The 14,977-nt window shown below is 43.3% G+C and overlaps 1 protein-coding gene across 5 annotated transcripts in view; it reads right to left on the bottom strand.

Annotated features, from left to right (window-relative positions):
* Sap130 (Sin3A associated protein 130) overlaps positions 1-14,977 on the bottom strand; it is a 74,732-nt gene that overhangs the window by 48,176 nt on the left and 11,579 nt on the right. For all 5 annotated transcript variants that reach the window (XM_036205120.1, XM_036205121.1, XM_036205118.1 and 2 more), the window contains exons 3-7: positions 14,115-14,356; positions 12,943-13,101; positions 11,418-11,529; positions 10,028-10,152; positions 7,517-7,641 (exon numbers count right to left, since the gene is read on the bottom strand). In XM_036205120.1, the coding sequence (XP_036061013.1) occupies positions 7,517-7,641; positions 10,028-10,152; positions 11,418-11,529; positions 12,943-13,101; positions 14,115-14,356 (763 nt within the window). The remainder of the gene's footprint in view (positions 1-7,516; positions 7,642-10,027; positions 10,153-11,417; positions 11,530-12,942; positions 13,102-14,114; positions 14,357-14,977) is intronic.

The following is a 14,977-nucleotide window of genomic DNA, read 5'->3' as shown; positions in this document are numbered from 1 at the left end:
GGTATTTTAAAAGCTGTGTCAGGTTGCCTTAGGAAGACAGTGCCGCTGGAGACTCAGCTTAGTTGAAGTGTTTGCTTAGCATGTCCAAAGCCCTGGGTCCAGTAACAAGCACTGTACAAACCAGGCATGGTGGTGCATGTCTGTAGTACCAACACGCAGAAGGTGGAGACAGAAGAATCTCAAGTCCAAGGTCATCCTTGGCTATATGTGTAGGCCAACTTTGGCTGTGAGTCCCCATCTTCAGAAGACAAACCAAATCCCCAAAAGGTGGGGCTAGAGAGATGGCTCAGTGGTTAAGAGCACTGGCTGCTCTTGCAGAGGACTCTAGTTTGGTTCTAGCACCTACATGGCAGCGCACAATGGTCTCCAATTGCAGTTCCAGAGGATCCAACACCCTTTTCTAGTCTCCACCATGTGGAGCACATACATACATATGAATATATGCAGGCACAACACTCATACACATGCTTGCTTCTGCAGCACATGTACTAAATTTAAACAATACAGAGAAGGATGACATTCAGATTTATAAAGCATTCTACATTAAAAATACTCAGATATATAAAGTAAAAATAACTGAAACTGTGTCACCTGGAAGAGTAGAGCTCTTAACTTGTACCATCCTCTCCACCCCCAAAATAAACAAAGCTTCTGTCTATTCATCTACCTCTCTACTCTCTTCTCTTCTCTTCTCTCTCTCTCTCTCTGTCTGTCTCTCTCTTTTTCTTTCTCTCTCTCTCTTTGAGACAGGGTCTCTCTACATAGCCCTTGCTGTTCTGGAACAGACTCCAGACTGGCCTCTAATTTAGAGATCCATCTGCTTCTTCCTCCCAAGTGCTAGGACAGAGTAGGTGTTTTTGTTGGGTTTTGATTTTTTTTTTTGTTTGTTTGTGTGTGTGTTTTAAGACTTTATGTGTATTGGTGCTACATGTGTTTCTGTGCACCACATCCATGCAGTGCTAGGCAGAGGCCAGAAATATAAACAAATCTTCGAGAGGGAGGGAGAGACAGGGTGGGTGTGTGGGGATGGGTGGGTGGGAGATGGACGGATCCACAGACAACTCACTTCCAAGATAAAAAAGAAAGAGAAAATAGCAGTGTTTGGTGCCAGTAACATTTCCAAAATGAACATCTGCAATGCCATGAGCTTCGGTAGCTGTATGAACAGACAATACCAGGTGGTCAGGAGTTAGTTTTATGAAGCTCCAAATATAAACAGTCATGTCACAATTTAGACACGATGGTTATGCCCCATTCTTTACGCACCAGGGAAAAAATAAACTAAGATGGAATTCATTGAAAACAAACAAACAAAACACAGAGTTGGTGAACAAGGACCAAGCAAAGTAGATGCTTCTTAGATACCCTTTTGTGCTTTTATATTTGGACATGTGAATATCAAGTACGAAGGGGGTCAGGGTTAACATACCAAGAGCAGATGGCACCGTGGAGGGAACAGGAGATTTACAAGGGTATCATTTTATGTAGCTTGGTCTCTGAACAACAACTTCAAACAAACAATTCCTAGCTATATATAAATGGTAGTTCTTAATCTGTGGGTCCCAATCACTGGAAAACATATATTTCCAGTGGTCTTAGGAACCGAGACACTGCTCAGTATCAAAGTTATAGTTTTTAAGTAGTAATGAAAATAATTTTATAGTTAGGGTCACCATGAAACAGTTGCCTGGCAGCAGTGGCACATGCCTTTAATCCTAGCACTCAGGAAGCAGATCTCTTGAGTTAAAGGACAGTCTGGTCTAGAGTAAATTCCAGGACAGCCAGAACAACACAGAGAAACCCTGTCTTGGAAAAAAAAAAAAAAAAAGAAAAGGTGGGTAGGCAGTTGGGAGGTAGAGCCAGGAGGATCTCTGAGTTCAAGGCCAGACTGGTCTACAGAGTGAGATCCAGGATAGGCACCAAACTACACAGAGAAATCCTGTCTTGAAAAAGAAAAGAAAAGGAAAGAAAAGAAAAAAAAAACAGTGGAAGAATATATTAAAAATTAGGTTGCCTTATATTGCAAAGGAGAAGAAACGTGAAGAACCTGCAAACATACATTAGACAAAGAGAGTGGTACTACCCCCTGTATACCTTTCTAACCTTTGTGTTTTGGAAGTGTGAATATGAATTAGAATAAAAAGCCTGTGGAGTGGGGGATGGCTCAGGAGGTTGAGGCACTTGCCAACAAGCCTGAGGAGCTATCTGAATTAGATACACAGGATACACACGGTAGACAGAGAACCAACAACTCCTCCTATAAGTTGTCTTCTAACATCCACATGTGCCTAGACATGCATGTGAGCACCCATGCATGAACACATAAATAAAATGTAATAATCTTAAAAAGCCCTGATACTATATCTCATAAAAGGGAGAACCACTTTTAAGTGACTTCTGAACACTTTACTCTGGCTAGTGGGACCCAGTCTGAGAACAGAGAGAATTCTTCAGTGAGCTAATTCAATGGCCTTATTAGCAACAATAATCCACAAAGTAAAGCACTAAGTTACAAGTAGACTTACAGCTTTGATTTACTACTCGGAAGCTTTTGTATATCATATGATGAAGAGCAAGTACTCATGTTAACGTTTTAAGGAAACAACATTTTCAGTGTAAGGAAAATAAATATATGAAATCTAAGAAAGCAAGCCAGGAAATGGCTCAGCCGATAAAGTGTTGTCTTCCAAACATGAGGACTTGCGTTCAGGTCCCCAGGGCCCAAGTGGTGCTTGGAGGCAGGTAGATCCCTGAAAGCACAAAAGGCCAGCTAGCCTGGCCTACACGAAGTTCTAGGCTAATGAGAGAGCCTATCTCAAACAAAGATGTGTGGTACCTGAGGACTGACGGACAGCCAAGGCCATTTTCTATTGTCTTCTACTCTTATAGGTGGCCACCTACACCCATAGGCACACACATATTTTTTTTCCACCTCAGAAAGGAAAAATTTCTAATATTATTCACTTGAAAATCTCAGTTCACAGAAAAAGCCTCAAAGGAATGCTACCCTAGAAGCAATGAGCCCCCTTACGACTTAGACCGTAGACCCTAAATACTACTTTTACTGGATCACAGCATGTTTGGAGAATCTGCTATTTTCAAAACCACAGAACAGGGAAAATGAGTGAGCTTGTGATATCACATATCAAAAAGAAGCCCTCAAAGACTAATGACTAATGGCTATCCAAAGAACAGTGGGAAAAACAAGACAGAAAAATAAGGTAGCTCAGAGGAGATTCACTAGCCAACTTCTGGGACAAATCGGGAAAAGATGTGTTGGGATTTTAAGACAGTAAATAAATAAACATTTAAGTCCTTGGTGAAAACTCCTCTACCAAAAGCATTCAGAGTCATCAAGTGAGGCCATCAGGTAGAAACTGCTCGAGAACTTGCCAAGTTCTCTAATATTTTATTATTAAATAATAAAGTGGTCAACCTACCCCCCACCAAGTGGCATAGGAAAGTAAAATTTCCTTTGTTTGTATTAAACCTGGGTCTAACTATGCAGCTCAGGTGGCTTCCAACATGTTATATAACCTAAACTAGCTTTGAAATGACTATCCTCCTGCCTCAGCCTCCTGACTTTGTGCTGGTGACATCAGGTGGCAGTGAATCAGCGCCTGGACTGGTCCAAGGGTTGGAAGCAAAGGCTCTAGGGCTCGACCAGGAATGGTAACCAGGTCAGTGGAGCACCACAGGGAACACGCGACGACCCAGGGAAGAGAGATGCTTTTTCACTGGAGTGGTCCGTCTTCAACGGGAAGACTAAAGCAGTGGCCAAGAAAATGAACACAGGACACTGGGTCTTTTTCAAGTTTACTCTTAGCTCAAGTGTATTGCCATGGCTATGAGAAGAACAAACCACAAATGGTTCAAACAAAGCGAGACATGGTGGCTCACACCATGACCATGGCTCTTCCAGAGGATTATTAATAGGCATGTCAGGTGGATCACACCTGCTGTAACTCCATCTCCAGTGGTATTGAAACCTCTGCAGGCACCCCAACTCACATGCACATACCTACACAGAATCACATGATCAGCAATAGTAAAACTAAATCTAAAGTAACTCAAATTCACTAACAAAGAGCTTCTACAATCATTCCTCATTAGCCAGACTTAATGTCTATGGCTCTGTAGTTTTTCTTAAAAACAGGTTCCTATGTCACCCAGGTTAGACTCAAGTGATTCCTTCCCTTAACTTTCTGAGTATCTAAGACAACAGGGGTACACCACAGCACCTGGCTCCTGCCAATCTCTCCACTCTATTAGCATCCCTTTTCAAACACCCAATCATCCCACTGGACCTATGCAATTTGTATTTGTCTGCAGCAAGAGATACACCTTGTATCTTCAACCCTTTTTGGAACTGACATTCCCTTCCGTCTAGAGGACTTCTCTCAAGGACACACTCCTCTTCAGTCCTCTGAACACACAACACTTGCACTTTGCCCTACTATGTGCTAATACCAGGCAACAACAACGATCAAGGCCCCAAACAGCTTGCGTCATGTTCAAGAAAGTATGTTGAGATCTGCACTACTTTACTGTCTGCAAAGTTTTCTGCTCTTACAGACACATGTTGGTTTAATTATGGAAAAATGAAGATTTTTAAGTACTTTCTTATCACTCCTATCAAATTAGGATGTCTCTAAAGTATATTGTGTTAGATTGCTTGACTTGGAAATTTATAATTTGATAACCTCAAGTCTTGACAAACGGGATTACATAATATTAAAAAGCTTCTATACAGCACAGGAAACATTTGCCGTATAGGAGTGGGGGGAGGTGTCTGCCAGCTATACTTTAGACATGGTGTTAATATATAGAACATATAAGGAACTACAAATAGCAAACAGCAGCCAAAAGGAAACTTCCAATATATAAATGGGTTGATGGTTTGAACAGACAGTTCTCAAATGACTATCAGGGAAATACAAATTAAAACTTGGAGATTCCGTTTCATGCCGGTCAAAATCACTATCATCAAGAAAGCAAAGCCGGGCGGTGGTGGCGCACGCCTCTAATCCCAGCACTCGGGAGGCAGAGGCAGGTGGATCCCTGTGAGTTCAAGGCCAGCCTGGTCTACAGAGCTAGCCCAGGGCAGGCTCCAAAGCTACAGAGAAACCCTGTCTTGAAAAGCAAAACAAAAAAACCCAAAAAAACCACCACCAACAACAAAAGAAAACAAATGGGCCAGCAAGATAGCTCAGAGTAAATGTGCTTGCTGCCAAGCCTTATGACCTCAGTGCCATTTCTGGGACCTACATGGAGCTGTCTTCTGACCTCACTATGTGCACCTTGGCATGCACACAGCTACACAAATACGTAAATGAAATATAATAGATATATAGAAGAGAAACAAGTAAGAAATGCCGATGGGGATGTGGGGGAGGGGAGACTTACTGCTGATGGATGTGTAAACTGAAATAATAGAGGGTAGAGGGTTCTCAAAACTAAAAAATATAACCACCATGAGACCCAGCTAAACCCTCCTGGGCATGCTCCCAAGACCCCTATTCTACCACCGATATGTGTATAATCATGTTTATTACTGCTCTATTCACAATTGTAAGGAATTAGAGTCAGCTTAGTTGCCATCAACAGATAAATAGATAACAAAAAGGCAGTATACAATACACATGGAGTTTTATTTGGTAATGAAGAATGAAATTTGTAAGACACTGGATGCATCTAGAAATTATTAAGTGAGGCAACCCAGATTCAAACGACAGCAGGTACTTTCTCAATTAGTTTTTAATTTTGAGGTGTGTACATATGTGGGTGTAGGAGCACAGGTCTCGAAGCTAGAGTGAGAAAGGACAAGCATACACGGGACTGAATGTGGGAAGGAAACTATAGGGATGGAAGAGTACAAGATGTGGTGGGGGAGGGGGGCAGGGAGAAGAATGAGGAAGATCATCAAAACCAAATCCAGGGGCCAGGGAAGAATTCTGTGGAAAAGCACATACTGTGCAAGCATGAGAAGCCGAGTTTGAATCTCCACAACTCACAAAAAATCAGATGTAGCTTGACCGTCTGTAACTCAGTGCTCCTACGGAGAGATGGGAGACAGAGGCAGGAGAATTGCTGGAAGATCATGGGCCAGCTAGTCTGGTATATGCTGAGAAAAAAGTAAGAGACCTAGTTCCAAGCAAGGCAGAAAGTCAGAACAGACTCTATCTCCACATACGCGGTGGTGCAAGCATGCTCACCGTTCATTCACAAATGCACATGTGCACATGTACACATGCATTGGTGAGTGTACAGCCGTAAGGAAAGCTATTACCCTGTACATTAAGAAACAAATAAAGGGGGTTGGGGATTTAGCTCAGTGGTAGAGCGCTTGCCTAGCAAGTGCAAGGCCCTGGGTTCGATCCTCAGCTCAAAAAAACAAAACAAACAAACAAAAAACAAAAACAAAAACAAGCAAGAAACAAATAAAGGTGCTGGCAATATGGCTCAGCCGTTGACAGCACTGCCTGCTCTTGTAAAAGACCAAGGTTCGGTTCCCAGCACTCACATGGTGGCTCACAACTGTCCATAACTCCGGTTCCAGGGGACCCAATACCCTCTTCTGACCACCACATGCACCAGGCATACATGTGGTACACATACATACATGTAGGCAAAACATTCATACTCATGAAACAAAAAAAACAAAACCAAAATGAATTATGGCTATAAATTATGGGATTAGAATAGAATTTCCAACAATCTTGCAAATGGCCCCAAATATACTTGTCATTCTATATATTTCTATGGTACTCTCACCATTGACAATTATAAAATCAAAGTATCCACCAACTCTGTAAAATGTTGAAGATGCTCTGACAGCTAAAAAAGTACTGAGCCAAGATTTAATTCCTTATGTAAAAATAAATAAGCACATCCACTTCCTGAGTATCGAAGCTTACATTCATCAATAAATGGTGAAATTATGTATATACTAAAGAAATGTTTCAAAATAAATTTTACTTTTTTAAGATTTATTTTTATTGCCAGGCGGTAGTGGTGCACACCTTTAATCCCAGCACTCAGGGAGGGAGAGGCAGGCAGATCTCTGAGTTTGGTCTAGAGTGAGTGTCAGGACAGCCAGAGAAACCCTGTCTTGAAAAACCAAAAAAGAAAACAAAAGATTTATTTTTAGCATGTGTGCCCTTGAAGGCCAGAAGAAGGCATTATGTTCTGGAGAGATGGAGTTACAGGTGGTTGTGAACTGTCCAACGTGGGTACTGGGAACTAAACAGGTCTTCTGAAGAGCAGCAAGCATTCATTCATTTGCAACAAGAACTCTAACTGCTGAACTACCTCTCCAGCACCTTAAAATACATTTTGTTAGGATTTATTATCAGTCAATGTTTGGTTTCTGTACTTATTTTATATACCTATATATCCAGGGTCATGTGAAAATTTCTTGGGTGAAAAGCGTTTAAGAAGCCCAGATCTAGAGTACACTTTAGAAAAGAAGTGTTTTAATTAGGGAGTTAAATGAAGTGACAGGACGGCCCTGTACCTTAGTGCTGAGTCAGCAGCGTGTGCTGCTGTCGTAGTGATGACTGGAGACTGAGCTCTGGTGGCTGAGACCGTGGCTACCACAGCAGGAGGGATCGTACTGGAGGTGGTCACAGGTGGACGAGACTAGAGAGGAGAAAAAAAATATTTCACTTAGAGCAAAAAACAAAATAAAAACAGCAAACCAAACACTGAAACTCAGTTTTGAAACTTAGGCCTCCAGATGAGTATGTGCCCAGATGGAACTAAGTCCTCACCACCATAACATCTGTTCTAGGTGTGTTATTCCAAGACAAGGGTCAGAATTACAAAAACAAATTTGCAGAAACTCTGGTGCCTGCCTGTAATCCTAGCAGGCTGAGACAGGAGGCTGTGAGTTTGAGCTAAGCCTGGGCTACCTAAACTATCACAAAAAAACCCCAAGAAACAAAGGGGTGGGGGTGGGGGTGGGGAAATAACAGCACATGTCAGAGCAGGACACATGCAGCAGAGTGGAAGACCAGCAAATACAAAGTTCTGGGTTCAATTCCCAGCACTGCTAAGAAGGCAGGGAAATTTCCTATTTTACACTGGGTGCGCTTGTACAAGTCACTATTCTTAGTACTCCCAAAGCATAGGCAGGTGGATCTTTGTGAGTCTCAGGCCAGCCAGGAACACACAGTGAGACAATACAAACAAACACTCCCATCTTGTTTGTAGCCCATGACATTTTTTTTTTTTTCCGAGACAGAGTTTCTCTGTGTAGCTTTGCGCCTTTCCTGGAACTCACTTGGTGTGCCACCACCACCACCTGGAGCCCATGAACTTTTTAATAAAACTATAGTAAAAGTATAAACTGGGATTTAACTGTTTGGCACAGCATTCCTCTAGTTTACTATGATGCTAAGTGGACATTTAAAATGTCACACATCCAAGTGCTTTCTACAGAGGGCCCATGAGGCCACTGGCTGGAGCTGTTGGCTCTCAGGTCAAATTAGGATGCAAAGGGCAAACAGGATGACAGGCTATGTGTGAAAGAGTCAAGGTGCTCCAAGCAGGGAGTCTCGGTGTTCTGACGCCTTCTACATTTCCATACAAACGTCTGGTCCTCACCCTTACTACTCTTTCTGGTGTAAAGTCTGAAAAGGAAGCCATCAATCATGGCATCCATCATTTGTCTGCTGTCCTGACTCTTATCACCCAAGTCCTGATTCACCCTTTACCTGACTTTCATAGATGCAATTAAATCACCAAATCCTGACCATCCTTTAAAAAAAGTATTTTTTACACTTTCTAGTTATTTGTGTGTGTGTGTGTGTGTGTGTGTGTGTGTGTGTGTGTGTATGGACACCTCATGCATGTGCCACTGCACACCTGAGTGTGGTGTGAGGAGGTAACTTATGCTCTCTTCAGCACGTAGGTCCAAAGTAAACTCAGGTCGTCAGGTTGGCAGCAAGTGCTTTTACTGGCTGAGCCAGCTCCCTGCCCATTTTACCCTACTTTACCGTCTGCCCTTATCCGTGGCCCCCACTGTGGACAGCTGCCCTCCTCACACTAGCTACTGCTGCTTCTCTCCCCCAGGGGTGAGCTCTGTGACTGGGGTGTCTGCCTTACCACCAATGTGTTGAGACCAACTTTTATTTGATGTGTGTGGGTGTCTTCCTGCATGAATCTCTGTGCACTACATGCACACAGGGCATGTAGAGGTCAGAAGAAGGCATTGGATCCCCTGGAACTCGAGTTCCAGATGGATGTTGGCCACCATGGGGGTACTGAGAATGGACCTGGGTCCTCTGGAAGAGCAGCGAGTGCTCCTAACTGCTGAGCTGTCTTTTCTGCACCTGCATCCCCTTCTGATACAGAGTTATTCTATTAGTACCGACACTACAGAATTCCTTGAATAAAAGTGGGAATTAAAGAGGCTCAAGTGTAGCTTAGCTACTAGTGCTTGCCTGGCATGCAGGAGGCCTTGGGTTTGATTCTCAATATGAAAAGCGGGGAGGGGGTGTACTACCAGAGATGCATTGAGTAGTGGAACTGGCTGAAAAGGCAAGTATTTCTTTATATGGATAAAAGGTACATAAACTGGGTTGGGGATTTAGCTCAGTGGTAGAGCGTTTGCCTAGCAAGCGCAAGACCCTGGGTTCGATCCTAGGCTTAAAAAAAAAAGGTACATATACATTTTAGGCTTTCACAGAGCTCTTTCCAAATGACAATCCTCCTCCATTTTGGCTAGCCCTCACTAAACACTAACTTACAGCCCACCACCATTGTCTTTGCTACTGTGCATGTCCCTCTTCCCTTTTCTAGCACCAGCTGCCTCGCTTGCTACTTCCTACCAATTCTAATCATCCCTGCTCTATGCTTGCACTGCTCAAAGGGCATCATCCTCCAAACTCTTCAAGCCTTGGAAACTCCACTGAGAGCAGTAACTCAGCTATGAGGCTATGGACTCCCTCAGTGTCTGGCAGAGTGCACAGCTATGGTAAGGCACTGTGGCTATGCTGGCCAAGTACCCCTGACCCCAACATGCCTGGATTGGCTGGTGTATGAGGTGCTGTACTGCTGGCTGGGCCGTAGCAGCATTTGGCAACTGTGAAGTTGGCCTCAAGACTGTGGTTACTTTAGAGCTGGACATCACAGCAGCAGCAGCTGCACCTGAAAAGAAAAAAAAATTATCAGTATAGCCTACAGACATTACTTAATAAAGCCAAGTATATTCTATAGGAAGGCATAATTGCTAAAACCTAGACAGCATATGGATTTTCAGCTCCAGTATACTATGTACACTTCTTTTTTTGTTTGTTTGGTTTTTTCGAGACAGGGTTTCTCTGTAGCTTTGGAGCCTGTCCTGGAACTCGCTGTGTAGACCAGGCTGGCCTGGAACTCACAGAGATCCACCTGTCTCTGTCTCCCAAGTGCTGGGATTAAAGGCCACTGCCTGGCCTATGTACACTTCTTATTTATCACAAGGAAAATATATATTCAAAAGTTGAGCTTTTAAAAAAAAGAACTGTTTATTGTGTATTTGCAATTCGGAAGGACACAATTGACAATCTTGTTTGGTGCCGTTAGGTATGGTGCCACTGTCTAGATTTTGATTAAGTCTTCAACGCTTTAGTCACTAGTAACACATCACCTCCTCATGCTGCCTTTGTTCCCTTAGCGCAGACATCAACATTGTCAAAAGGCATTTCCATTAAAGTAGCTTTGATACCACAGACCTCAAGGATCAGTGAACAACATGCTGGAAATTGCTGGGTTATGCTAGGATCGAGTAAACCTGGTTTTGTTAGCTTGGTTTTCCTCAACAATCTCCAACTGTTTTACTTTCTAATAGAAGGTTAAAATACCTTAAATTTATTACAACTTATTCTAACATACTTGTAAGAATAAATCAATCTTGTTGCAATGAATATCAAAAAATTTAATATTTTCAGTAAACTTAAAAAAACATTAGAAGCCAGGTGTGGGTTCAAACCTGTAATCACAGTAATCGGAGGGTAGAGGTAGGACAATTACTGTGAGTTCGAGACCAGCATGCTATCTAAGTTCCAAGCCCAACAGGGCTACACAGCAAGACCCTGTCACAAACACAACACAAACAGCCAGGAGTGGTGGTGTGTGCCTGTAATCAGCATTTAGGAGGAAGCCTTAGAAGGACCACAAGTCTGAGACCAACCAGGGTTACTTAGGAAGACTGTCTCAAAATGACAACAAAATTTCTTTTCCTTTAGATTTCCACACACAGACTTGTTCTAAGAAACGCACAACAGACCATGTTCAGATCTGTACCGTTTTAGGTTTCTCTCTATTGCTCTGTAACTTTAGGTTGACTGTGTACACACTCTGTCACCTGTCTTTTATCAAATGTGCATCTGCTACAGTATTTCCAGAATTTGAACAAAATGTGTGTTTCTTACCTCGAGGTAAGTGGGAAGCTCCAATGTGAAGAGGGGGCCCAGGAGCATTGCTTCGGATAATGGACATCTGAACATTTGTAGTCATAATGTGATGCAGGTTACTGGGATGCCCCTGGAAGAAACAGAATAGAATGCAGTTTTCACAAGAGTGGTCTTAGCCATTATCTACAGAAATCAGTGTCCTTCAAGATGGGTCAGGGTTTCTCTAAAATCCCCCCACTTTGCTGTTTTGGGGATTTCAAGGGTAAAAGCATATATGAGTCAAGGGATGTATACTGAACTACCTCTTGAAGCAGGTCATTCCTTTTGGATAGCGAGTATCGTCTCCAGCTATTCCACTCTGAGCAGACCCAATTCAACTATCAGAAGTATGTACCCCATGGGAAACGGGCTCTGAGAGCACTTAGCTACTACGACCTTTTCACCTACTTCATTATAAGAATTACCCTGCCAACAGCGGCCCAACTAGTTACTAGACCCCAGGACTAGATCAGCTATCTGACTGTCTACCTGGAGCTACTCATCTCTGCAACAGCATTCCTTCATACTTGTTTTCTTTTTCCTGGTCACAGGCTGATTCACCTTCTACTCTATTTTTTTTTTGGGGGGGGGGGGCGGTCCTCACTAGTAGTTCTGGCTGTCCTGGAACTCGCTCTGCAGACCAAGCTGGCCTTGAACTCACAGAGATCCACATCTCTGTCTCCTGAATGCTAGATTAAAGGCGTGCACCACTATGCCCATCTTTCTATTTTTATTTATTTATTTATATAGGTCTTTACATCCATTATTCTTTATGTTATTGAAGATTTCTAAATACATGTCAGTTAGTATCCAGCAGATACTGCCTTTAAGTTTCCAGCTTACCCCTTAAGCATTCCACCACACAGATACGAACACAACTCAGGTGTCATTCCTAGATCTCTGAGATTACTTAGTAAGACGTTAAACTGAAAACAATACAGGGCATCTTTTTGTAATATTAATCTTCTTGAAAACACAAAGAAAAGAATTTTGAGATTTAGTTTCTTCACAGATAAGTGTTATAATTCAATTTAATAAGCCAACTATACATAATGGAATGCCATTAAAACTTCAAGTTAAAACAGGAGTCTTTAACATAAATGTTCACAATTAGAAGGCTACCTGAGGGAACCTGCCAGCCCCAGATGCACATCTACTATCCTCCAAGAAAACCTCGGACACTCCCGACAACACCGCTGGGAGGTGTTCTCACTGCTCAGTACTGTTCCCTTCTAATCAAGCACATGGGGACCATACCGCCTCTCGGGCATGGACTGCTCAAGACTGACTTGTGATTTACAATGAAGGTAGTGCCCAGCACAGTATACGCTCAGCAGATAGAGCCTACCTACTAAGCAGCGCAGCCTGGGTTTCTCCGTGGGTATCAGAAACCCTTTAATTATTTAGGACAGTGCCTACTGTATCCCTGCAGTTACACACATCATGTCATGATCAACTGCTTGGAACTGCAGTTAGAAAATAACAAATTAGGAAGAGGAATAACCTGTTGTCCACTGATTGTTGCCACGGGAATGGCTGAAGCTTGAGGGATGCTGTTTTCCATGGTGACAGTAACCTGTCCTGGAACTTTCGGCGGAAGCGGCATGGTAGAAGGGGGAGCAGGAGCAATGGGGCGGCTAGGCATGGTGGGCTTCGGGGGTGGCTGCAAACAGAAAACCATGAGACATGTCAATAGCTTTGCTCTTGTGACGCATTTTACGCACATAAATCCAATTTGGACAGTGGCACACGAGATGAGACCTGTCAGCATCCTAGCTTTTCTGCAGAACTAATGGCATTTTCAAAGTTCAGAGGAAGAAATGCACAAACAAGACCAAACGCCTTACTCAGAGCCACACATCAAGTACAAGGTAGAACTGGAACTGAAGCCCAGATCTGTATTGCTCACACTCTGTGACTTGTCTTCTGTACAATCCTGCCTCTCACGTTTGGGCAGAAGCAAACAGAACTCACTCTCAGAACTAAAACATTAACTTAAGTAACGCACAGAGCAACATGCTCAGATACCTCCAAATTAATCAGCTACTAAAGCAAATCATGGAAAAGAGCACCAAGATGAAACTCAGCAGGTCTATATGGTGAAAAAGTATCAACATCAAATTATGTAACAGTTAAGATATGGTGGAAGAAACCTGCAATCCCAGCAACTGGGAGGCAGAATCAAGATGACTGTCAGAAGTTTTAGGCTAGCTTGGTCTACAAAGGGAGTTAGCCTGGGCTATAGTATAATACTGTGTTTTAAAACAATCAACCCCCAGCCGGGTGGTGGTGACACATGCCTGTAATTCCCAGCATTCGGGAGGCAGAGGCAGAGGCAGAGGCAGGTGGGTCTCTGTGAGTTCAAGGCCAGCCTGGTCTACAGAGCTCATCCAGGACAGGCTCCAATGTTACAGAGAAACCCTGTCTCGAAAAACCAAAAAAAAATCGACCCCATAAAACAACCACGGGTAAGAAAAGGTCCTGTGATTCCAACTGCCCAGCACAGTCTAATCAGGGCAGCACAGCAAACTAGAGGACCAATGACAGGGAAGATGAATGGACAGCCAAAAAAGAAAAGCTGAAGGCGCACCCCAGGCCACCCCCTACGATTCTGTTAGCGTTACTACAGTGCCTGCTGCCTTCAGCTGTGGTGCAGAGGGACCTGGAGACGGTTACCTTCATGAGTCCTTCTGAAGAAAAGAGGGGCACTGCTGGTGTCAGGTGTGCCGGCGGGGCTGTCACGGCGACAGGAGCGGCTGAAGCGGCGACGGCGGCATGGTGTGCAGGGAGCATCTGTACCTGCGGGTAAGGCCTTACCACGACTGGCTCCTGCTTCTCTTCCCGGGGTGGCAGGGAGCTGCTAGCACCCACGTGCTCCCTGGTGCCAACATCAGACTCTCGGCCAGATTCATCGTTCACTAGTGAAGATGTTAAGGTGGAAAGGGAATCATTACAATTTCCTAAGGTTAATCAAGGTAACACAGAGCAGCCCTTGCTGCTGAGGACTGAAAGAGTGACCAATTTTTTGTGATGCTTCTTTTCTTTATGGAGAAGAGGCCTTACTATTACAGTCCAACAGGCCTCTAATTTGTGACTCTCTTGTCTGCCTATAGAGTGCTGGGGTTATATATAAATATAAATATATAAATATATATATGCCATTACCAATTCTCTTGATTTTCTACCTTTGGGGCTTTTTAGAGAGCTTTGTTATATAGTCCTGGCTGACCTGGAACTCATTATGTACAGCCAGCTAACCCCATACTTTCAGCAATCCTTTTGCCTCTGCCTTCCAACTTCTGGGATTATGAGTGTGTCCCATGTCTAAGACATGTAAGGCTTGCTCTCTTCCTTCCTTCCTTCCTTTCTTTTTTTTAATAAGTGTTTGTCTACATGTATGCTTGTGGAAGCCAGAAAAGGACATCAGATATTATTGCACTGGAGTTAAAGATGGTTGTGAGCCATCACATGGTGCTGGGAATCAAACCCAGGAACTTGCTGAAGCAGCAAGTACACTCAACAGCCGAGCCATCTCTCCA

Source organism: Onychomys torridus, chromosome 13 (assembly GCF_903995425.1).
Source record: "Onychomys torridus chromosome 13, mOncTor1.1, whole genome shotgun sequence".
In the NCBI taxonomy this organism is placed as follows: Eukaryota; Metazoa; Chordata; class Mammalia; order Rodentia; family Cricetidae; genus Onychomys; species Onychomys torridus.
The sequence above is the reverse complement of the archived record's forward strand: the minus strand, read 5'-3'. Positions and strand labels throughout refer to the sequence as shown.